This window comes from Pholcus phalangioides, unplaced genomic scaffold (genome assembly GCF_987345545.1).
Source record: "Pholcus phalangioides strain wild (caught in Gottingen) unplaced genomic scaffold, Ppha-v1.0 ptg000004l_1, whole genome shotgun sequence".
NCBI classification, from domain to species: Eukaryota; Metazoa; Arthropoda; class Arachnida; order Araneae; family Pholcidae; genus Pholcus; species Pholcus phalangioides.
The window spans coordinates 32,711,582-32,729,200 of record NW_028301597.1 but is presented as its reverse complement, the minus strand read 5'-3'; the positions used below and the strand labels follow the sequence as shown (position 1 = coordinate 32,729,200).

At 37.6% G+C, this 17,619-nt stretch overlaps 1 protein-coding gene across 1 annotated transcript in view; it reads right to left on the bottom strand.

Annotated features, from left to right (window-relative positions):
- Positions 1 to 310: 310 nt before the first annotated feature.
- LOC149087103 (neural cell adhesion molecule 2-like) overlaps positions 311 to 17,619 on the bottom strand; it is a 143,792-nt gene continuing 126,483 nt past the window's right edge. The window contains exons 9-15 of the mRNA XM_089231351.1: positions 17,061 to 17,186; positions 14,271 to 14,295; positions 12,667 to 12,749; positions 9,825 to 9,955; positions 7,979 to 8,185; positions 5,164 to 5,320; positions 311 to 3,799 (exon numbers count right to left, since the gene is read on the bottom strand). Coding sequence (XP_089087477.1) covers positions 5,288 to 5,320; positions 7,979 to 8,185; positions 9,825 to 9,955; positions 12,667 to 12,749; positions 14,271 to 14,295; positions 17,061 to 17,186 — 605 coding nt within the window. The 3' untranslated portion in view covers positions 311 to 3,799; positions 5,164 to 5,287. The remainder of the gene's footprint in view (positions 3,800 to 5,163; positions 5,321 to 7,978; positions 8,186 to 9,824; positions 9,956 to 12,666; positions 12,750 to 14,270; positions 14,296 to 17,060; positions 17,187 to 17,619) is intronic.

The following is a 17,619-nucleotide window of genomic DNA, read 5'->3' as shown; positions in this document are numbered from 1 at the left end:
TAAAGTACCAAAGGATGTTTCGAGGTGTCGAGAGTTCGATACCCGATTCGTCCTTGTCAGAAAACTTTCCTGACACAGGGGTACAATAGAAACAGTGACATGACAGCAGAAAAAATTGCTACCGCAGGGAGTCTTACATCGAGGGGTTAGAGCACCAACCTCTCTATGAGTATAAAAACAAGTCTATAATTTGGAATTGGCAATAAATTGTAGGCCCCGGCCTAATTAGCCCTCATGTGCAGAAAATGACCGTGGAGTGACAAAAATGATCAATGATCAACGAGAAGAAATGTACGCTTCACAACACTCATTAGAAAAATGCTTTTTATTTCATTTATTTTTCTTATTACAAAAATAAGCGCCATCTTTTATCAAAACACAAATATTTTCCACGATATGCACAATTGATTTTTCTAATAAGAACAAACAGGCAAAATTCATGAATCTCTCGAACGAGTTTTCCAAATTTCCAAATAAATTATATCATTTCAGTGTTATCACACAAGTTGCAATTTTTTGCATCAAAGTCAGTTTCGGCTGACATAATGAGGTTCAAAAAACGTGTGTGCCAAAGAGATGATGATCATTTTGCGCGCATGTATTACATTTACACATATAATTGTCTGCACTTAGTGTTATATATATGTTAAGTAGATAAATAAGCACTTCTTTTTTTTCTCAAGTCCATTGAATAAACACCGGGTGATAATTGGTCTAACGATGACATGGAAGAACGGCAGACTTTGGGAGTCCGTACGATGATTCTATGCACAGATGGTCTTTCTCTCTGGGTCCTGCATCTCTCATATCGCAATCCTATTCTTTCAATGATCGGGAATTAAAGGACATGTGAAAATGACAACACCCACTTTGTTTTTGAATCTTCTCATTCCTATTCTGCAGTTAAACAATTCCACGAGTTTGTGCCAACTCTTTCGTTTTATTGATGCCTATACAGGGTGCACAGACAAGCCCCTTTACCCTAGAATAAATTGCGAAACGGAGATCCGTAGATCCTAGAAGTATACTTCCAATTAATAAAAAGTAACCAAATAACGTATGCCATTCATATTGCAAGGGGTTGTAATAAAATAAAATAAACGTATAAACTTTTGCTCACCCTGTTTAAAAAAAACAGACAAACAAATTAGAAAGTTGTTGCCTTTTCTCTCCTGATCGCTTCCTTTTCCATCTATCATGATTTTGAATGCACTATTCACCGAAATAGTGGAATTCAAAAACAGCTGGAAATGAAGGGTAAAACTCCGTTTAACTAACGACAAGCTCATTCAACACTTCATATGCTGTTATCTCATTTTGAGTGATTTTCGAATTCAAATATCTAAATACAGTAGAATGTCGATTAACCATCACTCGTTTAACCGTCAGTTTCTGTGTTATCCGTCATCGTCTAAAAAAAACTAAAAACGGAAAAACAGCCCCAGGTTTTAAGGTCCAAAAAGATCGAATCACTGCTATGGTCTGTGTAAATGCCACCGGCAATCATGGGTTATTATTGGTAAATCCAAAAAAAAAACATGCTTTCAAAAATTTAAATACGAAAGCATTGCCTGTGAACTATTATGCCCAAAAGTGCTTGGGTGGACCAAACAATTTTTCAGAATGGTTCCACAAAGTATTCGTGCTTCAAGTTAGAGTCCATATGGCCGAAAAGTAGTTGCCGCAGGCAGTACTGCTGTTAATGAACAATGACCCGACACACCTCTCTTGTGAACTCAAAAGCGATGATGACAAAATAACATGCCTCTTTCTCCCAAAGAATACAACTCCACTTATTCGGCCTATGAACCAGGGCATAATTGAAAATATGAATAGACGTTACAGAAAAGCTTTTAAAGCTCGAAGGCTTGCCCTCATCTCTCATGATGCCATGACTATCAAATAATTTTTGAAGAGATACAACATAAAGGACGCTATTTTCCAAGTTTATATTGATGGTTTTGTGTGTAAAATTAAATACGATATGCATGTATTTAAAGCATATGCATGTATTACTTTTAAAATATTTTATATCAATTTTCGTCTCAAGCGCGCAGTAAAATCACGTTACTGTACATATGTATTAAGAGATTTCTGTTATTCGTCTATTATATTATCCGTCGCAACCCTTGTCCGGACGGTGATGGTTAATCGAAGTTTTACTGTATTCCTTATTAGAATATCGCATTAAGAATAATGATTTTTTTTTTGGTTCAGGAGAGACAGGGCGACGACTTTCTAATACTATTGTGTTTTTAGGACAGGGTGATTAAATAAAAAGTTAAATTTTTTACTTTAGTACAATCTCTTGCAATATGAATGGCGCATCTGTGGTCTACACGTTATTTTCATACTTTTTCTTCCATTTTAAAGTATGTTTCTAGGATTAACGGTTCACTAGTTATTTTAGAATAAAGGGTCATTTTCCTACGCACCGTGCTTATCGAGTACAGCGAGTCATTTAACGAATTCTCGCCAAATATCGCTATTTATTATTATTATTTATTTATTTATTATTTTTGCCACTCATCTAACATCTTATTTTCCCACAACATGCCAATTGACTTTTTTCATTATAAAGCATCCAAATTATATTATGATACAATTATGTTCTACCGGGATGTATTGAGCATTGGCGAACCATTAAACCCAGTCATTCGACCACGTTGTGTAAATGTAGAATTGGAAGAATGTCTGTAACGCAATTTTCTCGTAACTTATTTGTTACTGAATGTGTGTGGTCTGCGTTTTTTTTTTTTGCAAAGAAGTCCTCATTAGTTTGAGTATCCACTTGGAATTTCTCGAATACCGATGTAGTTGGCCTAACGCAAACGAAAATTTTTCGGTGAGGCACGGCGTTTCAAAGAATTCTGTCGGCTTATAAATTGATCACGGGAGGCGAAAAGGAAGGAAAAGAGGACTGGCTAAAGGTCTGAGCATCTTCATAGTGTGACCACGGAAAGATTGACCTTGTAAGGCTTTCATCACGAAAAGAGAGAATTCATTCTTCCGTACGGATAAATGGGGGAAAATGAACAGCAGCAGCAACCATGGAGGATGTTTATTTTCTTTCATTTCTCCCTCTGAATAGTGGACCTTCTCTTTCCAGCATAAAGGTCATACAAGGTCAGAGGTGATCTTCCCGTGGTCACACTATACATGATTCGTTCTCAATGGGAAATAACTACCATTATATGATTGGTCGCTGCATTTCGTGGCCGATTGGTAGTTATTATAGGAACCCCCACCAATGACGGGTCAGATCGAAATTAAATGATTGGTTGATTTGCCTTGTTTAGTGAAGAGAGATAGGTCCCATTTAGCTTAACAGTTTTGTAATTTTCTTTCAGTTTAGTAGTTTCTGAATTTCACTTTGGTTTACCTAACGTCAACATCTCAAGTGTTAAAGACCAAGAGATTATCCAATTTCTACCGATAGCTTTATTACCATATGGCTTAAGGAATCTACCCCACCCGGGGCTGAAAGTCATTGTATCGCTTACTTGATCAAGCGCGCCTAAAATAGAAGTTTGAATTTCACCGAAGTTAGAGAAGCAGCTGTTGGTGACACGCCGAGGTGTTGTCATATTCATTTATCCGAGAAGAGTGTCACCGACACTTGAGTGGTTGTTTTATTTATTTTTTTAATTTTTATTTCTTTCCTGCATATTAAATAAGCTCGCAATGATTTTTCTCGGGAACAATTTAGTTTTTTTTTTCTCTTCGAAATAATAGAAATTCTCCTTTACATTTTCAAGCATTTAAAACTCTATCATCGGGCAATAACATTCGCTGCTACCTGCAAGAGATATAAAAACATCCTTATGTTAACGATGTAATGATTTTATCAACGCCAAGTATCGTTGGGTAACTATGCAGAAAATAAAAAAATATTCAAAAAAAATCATGCTTAATAGTTTTAAAAAATGGAATGAGTTTTACACCCGGTGCATTTTACAAAACACATTCGATAAATACTATTTAATGGATTAACTTTATGTATAGGTAACGATCGGTTAGAACTAGCTTCGACTAATTAGTGACAAATAAGGTATAGTCTTACGTAGACGAGGCTCATTTCCTAAGAAACGCATCAAGTATTGATTCCTTGGACCAAGTCGGGTAAGATCAGAGCACAGCATATCAAATGATTAGCGATGTTAATGGACAAGAGCTTATTCTCAGGGATGACATAAGTCCTTACGATCAGTGACTTTCTGCTTTGGTGATCGGTCAGCGAGAGATTACTTTTAGCAAAGACCGTCTCATAACATTAAGGATGAATATCTCATGTTAGACACGATGCCTTTTACTGGATCCCCTTAAAGGTAAGTAATACCCGTGTAATTACACTTTCATGCCTGAGCCAAAGACATATAATGATGCAAAATACCTCTTACAATCTAATACAGTCAACCCTCGGTTTGCGAGCAATTCGGTTTACAAACAACAGAAAATGATTTGGTTTACGAACTAGATTTGGTTTACGAACACTTAAGCCGGGAAAAAGCAAAAATGTAAAAAAACAGACTAAAATACGAAAAAAAAACATATATTTTAAATGTCTGTGTCCATATTTCATGTAGATGTCTCAGTCGATGTTTGTTGAAAAAGAGTTTGTTGAAAATAAATAAATTTCATCAAAGTGAATTTCCCACACACCCAAATGTGACTCCTGTTCCCAATCCAATGACTCAACGGGTCATTTTAAACTTTAAGAAGCTCTACACCAAAGAATTTGTTCAAAACTGTTTTGCAGTAATATCTGGTATATAATTAACTAGCACTCAAAGAATTCTGGAAACATTTACTTTGATACCGTACATTGACAAAGCTTCGCAGCAAGTGTCTTACAGAAGCATGAATCTGGCTGGCAAGAGCTTTTGAGAGCTTCGTCACTAAGATTATATATGACAACCAACATGGCCCTGCCATGGCCCTTCCCAGGAACGAATTAATTCATTTTACATTGATTCCTACGGGAGAAATTGTTACGGTTTGCGAACAATTTGGTTTACAAACGGACTTAGGAAATAATTGATTTTATAAACCATGGGTTGATTGTATTATGAAAACTAGATTTTTTTCTTAATTTTTCACCACCTGTAAATATTAGATAATAATGAAGTCAGTGAGAAGAAGAATGGATGTTTTTCATTATACCTTCATAGCAAAATATTCAGCGTTTCTTTCTCGGAGACCGCTTTTCCTTGCAGGTAACCAGCAGAAAGTCCACTGTCCAACGTGTGTGGGATCGAAGGAATGGATCCTTAAAAACCAGTAGTTATCAGAATGGGCTTGTGCATGTCTGTTGTGCGACCTGTTTGAGGAAAGATGATCACAACTGACTCATACATATTGGAAAATATTATATGAATTTAAATGTTTTCCCTCGTAAGTAAAATTATTACTCTTTTATGATCTAGCTACCAGACTAAGGTGCAGTGCACTCTGAAACGATACAGCCGCGTGATCGACACGTATTGGTTAAAATCATGAAAACGGTATTGGGTGATTCTAGATTTTCAACTAATCTCTGCCAATGTCGCAGTTGCATCGCTTGTCTCCTCGCTTCAGTGTGCACCGCAACCAAGAATGCTCGGAGAATTGTGTCATAACACCCTATATGATCACGAGTATGCAGAATCCAGACACCTCTATGTTCCATGTTATTGTCCCGTACAGCAAAATGGGAGGTGTGGGGAGTTAACTTTTCACTACAGACAATAGATCCCACAAAAGTCATCCACCAATTTATGGAATGGTTGAATCAAAGCACTGTTGATCAAGCACAATTTCGCTGTTCTTGCGAAAGAGTTGAGATATGTTCTGGCAGAGGTATTTGTCATTATGATCTCACACACAGCCTATGTTACAGCTCATCCTATACGTGACAAACAGGATTTATTCGAGGGCTTTGAATATGGTAGTTAAATTTTCGAACATTCACTAGTTAACCAACGGAGTTACGTGCATGTTTAGACTACTACTACTACTACTTGACTGTACATGCATACCTCGTAAACATACCAGTGCGAAATTTCTAAAAAAAAAATGGTGCATGCAGGAAAGTGGTATGTGCAAATGTGTTAGCTCATACTCATGTTGCCGGAGTTGTGCTTTTGTTCCGTGTTCTGTTTTTGCCACCATATATTTTCCTGATTTTGAAGTGAAAATAGTAAAACTTGAGTTTTCTTGTCATTAAAGTTTTATGTTGAAGGTCTTTTTGCTTTCTGTGGGAAGAATTAAATTGGAGACCTGCTCGAATTCACGCCTGGAAGTTGGAAAACCGCCTGTCCCGTTAAAGATTGAGGGGAAGGGGGTCGAACATGCATCCTCGCGAAGAAACTTCAGAAGGATACCTACGTATGACCTCACAACGGCATTAGTATGAACTAGAACTACTTTTCCGCATATTGACTCTGGCCATATTGCCATACCCCTTGCAGATCCAGCACTAACTGACGGGGAGTGTAGGGGTGTTTCTTTCTAACTGTAAATATTATTTTTTGACCTCAAGGAATTTCAGCCCTCACTTCAAAAATAAAACAACCACAGTTCTTAAATTCAGGGCTAAATACCGTAAAAAAGAAAAAAAAATCTACAGCGAGAGAGAAAATGCAACCCCCACATCTTGTGCCATAAGATCTAAAAAGGATGTAACAAATTACTTCTGATCGAGTTGGGTCGGAAATCTTTCTCGATAAAAAGAAGTCATGTTATGCTTCTGGCATCGTCTTGTACAGTGGAGACTTCGAGCATAGCGAGGCACCATCTTTCTGTGATTCTTTTCCTGTCGCCTATGGTTCCATGTATAGGGAAATAACTTTTATCATCTATGTACAAATATATGGACTAATGCCCGATCATTTTGAAACGAATATTTTCCTTCAAAGCAGGAATTACCTTAATACCCAGGGCTATATAGCAAGGACTGTTTCATCCCTTTGAAGTCGTGGTTGCTGCATTGGCGTAGTGGGCGTGGTGTCCGAGCTTCTACGTGATGTCACTGCCCAAACACTTTTTCAGCAGATGACAACAGCACACGAAACGCCCGAATTCGAGTGATATTTTTTAAATTTCAGTAGTTTATTTTACTGTTTTGAGTGATGATCTCTCGTTCATGGTGTTGTTATACTGTCACAGGTGGTATTTTGATAAACAAAATTTATAATCTATAAGGTAAGATATGAATCAAGTCCAAGAAATAGTTGGCAAGTAATAATGTCTTTTTGGCATTAGCATTCAAAATGATAATAATAATATTAACTTCAAGCTTTTTTACTAAGATGTTTTTATATGTTTGCTTCCCATGTTTTTGTGTTGCAGTTGTAATGGTAACAGCGAAGTCCAAATCTCCTAAAAGCTACGCCAAATTCAGATGAAAACAAAAATCTAACAAAAAATTATATTAGAAAGTTCAACAGGTGATTGAAATTATCTATCTCGAGTTAGCTTTCAATCAACCCAACAAAAATTACCTAACTTGCGTGATTCAACTGAAATGGATCCTAGAATTGTATTGTCTGTGGAAGTTACCTCATAAGCAGATCGAAAGTTTGTTATTTTAATGTTAAGTTTGAACGAAGCAAGCCATACAAATACTAGTGGCAATAATCGAAAAGATAATTTTGAAAATAAATTCAGTAAAGTGAGCAACAGTGAAGTGATTACAAATTAACGTAATTAACAGGGTACAATGCGGGCGTACTCGTCTCTGTTTTAACCTGTTTTAACAATGACGGTACACGTGAAGACAGCTTGTGCCGACTCCGACGTGTCACAAAACAGCCCTTATACTGACAATATCACAACGACGCTGCGTTAAAAGGACCATGATCAGAAAACGCCGAGATCATACCAATAAAATCAGATTTCTATATTTTACGGGTGCCCGGATACTCATGATCGGACACCACACGAGTATGTCCGGAGTATTCACAACCCATGTCAAACGATCTCTAACATTGATACTCACCTTCGTTCTGTGACCAGTTCCGTTCGGTTGCACTTCCACGATAGTCGGATATTTATGAATGTTTTCCGAAGTTATACTTTCTGAAGACGGCCATTGCTGGGAGCTCATCATTTCTTTAGGCGATGTAAGAACTCTGGATACTGTGCAACTGGATTGACCGTGGTCCTGTAATAAAACTTCTACTTCGGCAATTTCCTGCTGATTACCCTACGATAACGAGAGACCCAGGAAACATTGTTAGACAGTTGAACCTATCGCTACTGTTCGATTCACAGCACTATAAAATACAGTCAAACTCGCTAATGGTGACATCGGAGATTCAGTGAAATTTTGCCGTTAGAACCGAGGGGTTGAGATTTTCAAAACTTTTTTTAAATGAAAAATATTATCAAATGTGCAATCAAATACCGTGCATGAAGTTATTATATAATTATCATTCGAGCGACCACATTTGATCGATAATAATACAGGACACAGCCAAATCTCTCCGAAAATGTCGCGAATTGTCTGTGAGATTGTCAAATATAGCTTGCAATTATTTTTCTAATTTATTGCGATGAATATATTATATGAGATGAATACTTAGTCATAATTATAAAAATATATTTTATAATTCCTGCGCTTCAGCCGGCATGCCAGGAAACATCGACGGGCACCAGCATGCCGGGAAATTTGAATCATATATTCCGGCAAATTCTTAAATATCTGGACTTTAGAAATCGGCTGAATTGACCGATTTGAACTTTGTCTGCTCTCTGCATTTTATGACACTTTGCGTTGCAACGAAGTACTGTGGGGGGATAGTTCGAATTCACGTTTGCTTTTGCTACCACGAATCGGGGTTTATTGCAAATGTCGGATACTAAGCATATTCGTACATTAGATGAGCTAAATGGAAAAACTAATCGAATGAAAGGTTTTAGTAAGCAGAACAAAACAAATTTAAGAATTGCTAATTAACAGAATTTTATAATTAAAAAGCGATAGTATATTTATTCAGTCCCTGAACATGCCAAAAAGCAAGTGCAAAACTCACAGTATGTGTATTTCCGTAAGAGGCTACTTTACCGCACACCAGCTGTGGCGCAGCTCGGATTCGAACCCAGACCGTTATGAGGATCGTTCCTATGTATCTCACGCCATGCCTCTACCGATCACGCTATCGTCTGGTGCTGTCGTCGGAAAACATCGTTTCCAGTAGAGGGCTATGTCCTCCTTTCTGTACAATGCGACAGATCAGTTGCGAATACTGGCAACTGTGCGTGACCTGTTTGTCACTTTAAGTCGTTGTAGACTAATACGGTCTTTTGAATGCATCATGTGATGCTTATTGAACCTCGCTTTTCCAAATAGGCCGGGAATGAACCGACATTCAAAAAGCGGGTGTTATTCGACTTTTAGGACCTGCGGGGAAGGGGGGGGGGTGCGATTCGCAAATTATCTTCGTCATATTATAATGTCCTAAATTATAATTCAGAATTTAGGGGAATAAACAGTTTACTTGAATTGCATAGGAATGAGTGTCCAGAAAAATACAGGCAAATAACCATCTCTGTGTTTAGGGGCAATAATATGTGGTTGTAATCGTTATTTGGTGAATGGAGACGAACGATTGCATTATACAAGATATACGGAAGACTGGATGTTGTGAAGATATTTATTATTTCAGATGTTTATTTTTTAAGGAAGGAAAAAACTCATCTCTGCCTCCACCGGGAGTCGAACCCGGGTCCCTCGATTGCATTATAATTAGCAGATTTTTCCATTATGGTTCATTTTATTAGAACTTTTACGCTCCGCGATGACAGATTTATCATTCCGACTAATTATTCAAAAAAAGATTCACCTTGAGGCCCCACTGCGTCTTCAGAGCCACTGCACAGTTGTGAAGATTCTCCACCGCTTTCGCATTCTCCGGAGAATAGAATCCTTTCTTCGAAGAATCCTCCAGGCTGTCGCTGTCTCGACTGCCATAGACTTGAGAGAAAGAAAAAAAAAAAACTAACAACATGTCCCGTTAGATTTTGAGCACGTGCACAAAACCTACTTATGATTGAATTGATTGGAATGTATCATATCTTAGGAGTATTCAGTTCTCACTGAACTTTAATTAACTTCCGAATTATGTTGTTTTTTCTTCAACCCAAAGCTTTAGGAGCCATTCGGCTGGATGCTTGTTACCCTTCGTTAGGAAAATCCATAATTTGAATGGAACTAGACGGAATGAGTCTAGTAATTAAACTTGGTCAAGTGTTTTGAAAAACGAATATCCTTTGAGCTTATAATTAACGTTTTCCAGTGATGAACAAAAAAAAAGATATGAATATGGTTTTTTTTTTTTGTTTCGGTTGGAGAGTCTTTAATGTCTTGTCAGGTATAAATTGAATGAGTTGAATAAGCAAGTCAGGAACTTAGATTTGTATAAAAGGCTGGTGTTGAATTTCATTGCCGTTAATAGGATGCGCCGTGTTATTATACTCCACGGAATTTTGTTTCGGTGGTTTCTGAACCAGCCATGGAAGCTAGCTCGTTAAAACTACTACGACTCTACCACACGCCAATTACGGTCGGGATCTGGAAATTTCGCCTCCGACATTTCACCCCTAGTACGTTTTGTTACCGGTACATTTCGCCTATTCTGACCGTATCAGTGGCCAAGTAAGTGCCTGACCGTATGACTGACCAAGTGTCTGACAGTATAAAGGACAGTATTAGTGATCAAACTAGCGGCCGTATGAGTGACCACACTCTGTCTCTCACACGGTATACTGTCATTTCATACGGTCACCCATACCTTCACTTGGCCACTCATACGATCATACAACCCTTCAATTTTTCATTCATGGTCACTCAATCACTCACTTGGTTACCCATATAGTCATTTACTTGGTCACTAATACGGTCAGAGCAGGCGAAATGTCCGTGGGGTTAAATGTACCGGGAGCGAAATTTTCGTAAACCACTCCGGTTATATTGCCGTTCAGAAATTTACTGCCAAGTTAGTTGAGTTGGAAACGAAGGCGCCATCTGTGTCGCCTTAGGCTTGTCGGGGAAAGGACTTGTTATTTGTGTTCTGTGATAAGATTCTCGTCTGCTACCATGAAAGTTACCGTAAGGCCCGGTGGGAGAATAATTGTTATGAGGTTATTGGATCAACAAAAAATTACATAATCTTAAAATTCACGTTAAGGTCTATCTGCGATGAGAGGGGACCGGTGTTGTAAATGTAGCTCAAGCTTCTTATAGTGTGAATTAACAGACACAAGGTAGTGATACCACTTAAATAACCAATCAATTTCAACCTAAAAATTCCATTCAATGATACCATGGAAATCTGATTGCTAGGGCTTCTCTGTAACAAAATAATATACTGACATAAAAATAAGTTATCGCATAGCGGAGAATGCAGATTCAAGCAAAGCTACTCGTGCCTGAGGACAATAATAAGCGGATACGACAGAAAAGACGAAAGTTACCGACAGTTCAGGTAATCGAAGTGAAAACGGGGAGTCACTGTCTACTTGAGGATGAAAAAGTACTCATATATAAAGTAAAAGTTTGCAGAGATGCTCGTAGAAGTACAACTAAGCTCTTACATTGACAGCGAGAATGATCCCGATAAAATACGACCGACAGACCGAACAGTGTATGAACACTTGCTGTAAAGTGTACATAATTCGGATAAAATATAATTTTGGAGAAGAGGAATATTATCAGAGGATGTTCAGATTTTAACAATTCGTGATTCTATAGATAAGTTATTATATTAGTTAGTTAATCTAATTTATTGGATTAAATAAGTTATTTTTTAGATCAATTATCCCGACAAAAATAAAAAGACCCATTGAAATATAAAATTTAAGTATCTAAAAACCGTTCCTTTTTCCCGTAAAAAATTGGTGAAAAATACACTTGATGGATAATAATGATAATAATATGGTGTCATTTTTTTTTGTCGCAAAATCAGCTTTATAAGTATTGCAATAAAGTGAACGTGACAACAGTTTGTTACATATACGGTACTGTGTATTTATAACACATTATACAGGATGTCCTGTAATTGCTAATGCGGCCTTCATCTCATCAAACGTCCGTTGTAGAGATGTGATTTCAACTTAAAAATACTCAAAGGGCGTTGAAAACTTAACCGTATCAATTTTGAGAGTGAAAATACAGTGTCAAAAAAGATCTAAATCTGATACGGTACTCTTGCCCTTCAACTTCCAATTAGAAAATTGCTGCCCTGTATCTCCCGAAACCAACAACAAAGAAAATTCCATTTGAATTTAAAAAATGGAACAAATATATGAAAGAACAGCAAAAGCAAACCGACAACGCTCCTTTGACCTCATTTATGCTGTCTTTTCCCAACTTTCCTCCGTCTTACGAATTCGAATATCCCTGTAAATATTGCAGTTAAAATCATAGGACCTCCTTTGTTGGACTCAGAAGAGACAGGGCGACAGCTTTCTGATTGAAAGCTAGAGGACAGAAGGACCGTATAAAGATGTATACATTTTTTTTTTATATTGTTACACATTGTATTTCAACTCTCAAAACTAATACAAAGTAATTTTTGAATTTCTTTTGAGTATTTCTTAAACTCAAACTATATCTGTACGACGGACTGTTGATGAGGTAAGCTCCGTATTAGAACTTACAGGACACCCTGTATATTTTTTGCTTACTGTTATTTGGTGGAACAACATCTGGGCAAGCGACAGCATTCTCAGCGAGTTCTTCAGCAGTCTTTTTTATCAGATCATCAGTTCTGAGAAGAAAAAAAAAGCGATATCACATCAGTGGGAAAAAGAAAACGAACAGAACTTTATTCTGAAGGAAAGACGAAAAATCTCGATTCCTCATCCCGCAGTAAGGAATGGAGAAAGACAGGAATAAAAACCCACAGCATATTCGCAAGAAGTTCTTCACAAAGAAATGTACATGCGTGTGTTCGACTTTAACAATATTTCTATTCCAACTATTGGAAAATAAACAACCACCCTCAGAAAGAACAGTTTTCGGTGTCGAAGTAAATTAAGTTTCACGTAAATCTATATATTCACAGTCTCATTTATTTTCCCCTTCCCTTCCCTAGATATGTCTCGATATGGATAGAGACATAGATAAAAACTGAACCAAAATATTCGTTTTTTTTTGGATAAATTCGGATGACTGCATGTCACATGTTGTGGTTTTTCCCTCCATTTTTTTGGATATATGTTCAAATAAAATTTCTTAAATCTTCAACCGAAATTATTTCTCAGAGTAGAAAGCTGGCTCAAAACGGGAATTATCGATTCTATGCGCCAAACGGCACCGAAACAAAAGTGAGAAGATAATTCTTGAATTATGAACGTGACTTGTTCCGCCGAACGAAAAGGGGGTGATAGACGAGACCGAGTGGAGCATGAACCAATACTGTTATGGTTTAACTGACTGTTGGCTACAAATATTTTGCCGCCCTTCTCTCATCCTTGTCTAATTTTCTTGAATATTTATTGATTAAATTTGCCGGGCTACTGCCCGCTGAGTTTGTGAACATTCTTCTGTATCTTCGTTGCCTTTTTCTTCACTCTTTTCCCTCTTGACCTGGTCCCTTGATTTCTAGGTCACTTTTGGGTGACTCGCATGTTGCTACACTCTTTTGGTCATTCATTGACTTGCAAAATATAGGTTACTCTTCTTAGTTACTCGCTGACTCGGTCTCTGCATTTCTGGGCAGAGACGGATGTATATCCACTCACTCGACTACTCTCTCGCTCACTTGGCCATTAACTACTCTCTTGCTTCCTCGCTAATCTTGCTCAATCACCCACTCACTCGATTTTCCCGCTTTTTTTCATACTTTCAATCATTTTCATCCACTCACTGATTTTTCTCCACTCGCTCATATTTTCTTACAATTACTACTTTTCTCACTTGCTCACTCGATAACTCACTCATGTGTTCAGTCACTTATTTCTTTAATAACTTGTTAATTAACTTTTTTTCTTGTTCATTCACTCACTTATTTCCTCACTTGCTTCCCTCTTACTCATTGGGTCACCAATTGTTATCGGTAAATATTCTGTATACGCAAACGTGACTTTATTTTTTGATGGACACGCAATGCATCAGTTTTTCAGTTACATCTTAAATCAAAATTCTCAATGAAGTCTGAAATTGATGCTTGATTTCTTTTGGATTTTGGATTTTCACTGAAATCTTCAATGATTAGACATCAAGAAATACATTTAACACATACATTTAACACATTATCATTACCGTAACAATCATCTACGACACTTACTTCTCAATATCCCTGTTCAAAGCAGCTACGGAAAAAAACAAACAAATATACATAGCATTAGAAAATGGTCGAACACAGCTTAACATAATTATCCATCTTAAATGAATTGTTACTTAGTTTATAACTGGTTGGATTTTCAACTCTCTAGAGAGACTTTGAAGAGTGGTGTAGTTACTAAACGCATTTTGCACAAAAATGCTCACAATTGCAGAATGTAGGAGTCCACTAAGGGTGACGGTAGCGCATTTGACTCCGTATTGATGAGACATGATATGAGATACATGATATATTTTAAATAGGTTATAAAGATATTTACATTATATTAAAAGGGAGAAAGACGACATGGATATTTCTCGTGTGAGAACTGAAGCTGATCTGGTGTTCTCCCACAAAATGGCCCTTCTGGCCCTCCGAAGGGGTATCTGGTCACGTGATTATCTCGTGATTCAATACAGAATGTACTGAGATACTTTCACGTGACCAGACCGTGGTTGGTAAGAGAGCCAATGTGCGAAGTATAATAATAATACATATAAGAATATTGAGGCTCTACAAGTCCATAGAACACTTCCAATCTATGTGGAATTAAAACTCTTAGATTACACAAGATAGAATGATCGGGATTCTTCTATGATATTGCGTAAATGTAATTTTATACTTTGATATTTTCTCCACGAATGTTGAGAGAATTCTTCAGCAAATACGTCGTCGAAATTTCCCCATGCGCAAAAAACATTGGTGCAGCAGAAGGAACACTTTCCCGTATCCGAGAATTACAACCATAAGGGTATTTACCTCACATAACCATTTTTCTTTATTCAAAAATACACCATGCCGGAGATTTTTTTTCCTTTAAAGTGAAATAAATATATGGCTTTATTTTTATTGCATATAATGCCATAAAATTTCAACATCCCAACATATAGAGAAAACAAAAAGAAAGGACACAACGAAATAACAGTAGTAAATGTATAATAAAAAATGAAATATATAAATACTCAAGAAAAGACCGTTCATGGTATAACAAGATATCTCGAAATCCTACAAGATCCGCAAACCAGGATTTGTATTCCTGCCTGTAGGTGCTTTAGGAATAAGAACTTCTCGCGGTTACGTCATTGGAAATGGCGGAAGAGATATATAGAACGAGGATGATAGGAAATTCGTTTTTCTTGAGGAATCCTTCCCGTTATTGCATGGGGTAGCCCCCCACCCCCACCAACCCCACCGCCTTTTATGTGGAAGAAGCAGCGCACGTATATAAATTGCACCGTGATAGTCCCAAGAAGATCGAGTGCCTCGAAACAGCACCTCGGGGACAGTGACCACTCTCATGTTCCGAAGCTCTAACATTACAGGATAGGGAGACACTCTTCTGTCATCGATTTCCAATGCCACATGTGTATATGTATTATATATATATATATTCTCTTTTTCCTCCTTATCCTTTATTTTTTTTTGTTGTTGGCATTTCCTTGCTCCTGAAATGATCTTCGAGTTCGCCATCCCGTAGTCTTTCTTTTTGACCTTATAGGGGAAAACGAATCATGGGAAAGCACACGCCCGCATCAAATGGAATTCTACCTAGAGACGTATTGTATATTGAACGTGTCTCTACACGAAATGCTGAAAAAGCTCACGAAAGTTCCGTATGAGATGATAGAAATCATATTCTCAGGATTTGCTATGATATACAGCCGGGCCCGCTTATAACGAGCTCGATTTCAGCGAAAGCCAGCATTTAACGAGCAAAAAAATAAATAAAATAGTATTTCTTGGTACGATGTTAACTGTGTAATTTTTAGGGAACAGGTTTTTAACGGTAGTTCTGATTTGACGAGTGATTCAAGAAAAAAATTTTAAAAAATAAGCACAAAAATATGAATCACGAGAAAACGTTTGGGCCGGTATGGTTGTTCAGCGAGGGATGGCTGTCAATGAAAATGGTTGGACAAAAGGTTCATCCTCTCTTCAATTTCCACATTTCTTGAGAATCCGAATTGAAACATAAGTTACACTGGAAACAAAAACGCTCTCTGGTAGAGAGTGTTTTGTACAGTAATAAAACTCTATTTTGCATTTCGGAATCGTCAACCGCGTATTTTGAATAGCATGCATAGAGATTTCTGTATCGGTCCGGCAATCGGTTCCAGCTGCACAATTCTCCTTTCAGATCCACTTATTTAATGCTCTCTCAACTTGGACTTTTTTTCATTCCCGAATCTTAAGCAGTAAAATTAACTACGTACAAGAAACGATCTTTACAAAATGGGACCACGTACCCACAGAAAACCCATCAAACTGTAAAAATAAATTACCTTCCCCATTGGAAATCTACTTATAAAAATTAATAGCCAAAGACCATTATTCATTTTGGAACATGTTTACAATCAATCATACCATACAATGATGGATCCTTTAGAGTCCTTCAGAGAAACGATTCAACGCTCAACATGAATTAGACAAGAAAAAGAAAAGATGTTCAGCTGAAGACGTCATGAGAAAACTGACCGACATCAGCAGGTGTTGAGACTGGACGGTACAAAAGTCATGATCCTTCTTGTGTCATTCGTCCTTGGGGGGCGAGTGGGACGGTGATCATTAATTTCCGAGTCGCACAAGGTTCTCATCAATTCAAATCCATCAGCAGCGTCAAGTCCATTTAACTTGCCGAGCAAAGTAACAAAAAAACCAAACCAAATGACGAGTAACCTCTTGTCGCGTCGGACAGGACGCGGAGCAAGTAAGCAAGCAGTAGTAGCAGTGCGTATATATATATAGTATACTCACCCTTCCTAGGTCTCCTCTTTCTGATCTGGAGCAGTGCCAGGGCTACAACTCCGATTACCAGAAGCGTGCCAAGCACGGCCAGCAGCAAGGCGACCAGAGGACTAAGGGTAGCCAGTAGAGCGGATTCTGCAGAAATAATAATAATAAAAAGAAAATTATGAGTAACTAATCGGCAGAGGGCCATTTAGAAAATGACTGGACGACTATGCAATTATGATGACGAATGATTGATTGTAACCAGCGTATTATAACACACACACACACGGCACAGGGTCGGTTCCGTTCTGGTTTTCTTTCTGCTGGTCCTTCTGAACAAGGAGAAGGAAAAAAAAAGTAAATGAGCGTGTAATTTATATAAATCGTCGAATGTGAATTTTATGGTTTCTCCCCACATTGTGGACGGACGGCGTATTGTATGTAGACGGCGGTAAATTGTTTGCTCAATAACTAACGTTACGGTCCTTTGGAGCTACGTGAACGATATGATCGATATAAATTCTGGAAAAAAATAGCTCTGCCTAACCTTGTTTTTTTCTTTATTTTCTTATTTTTCCATGTT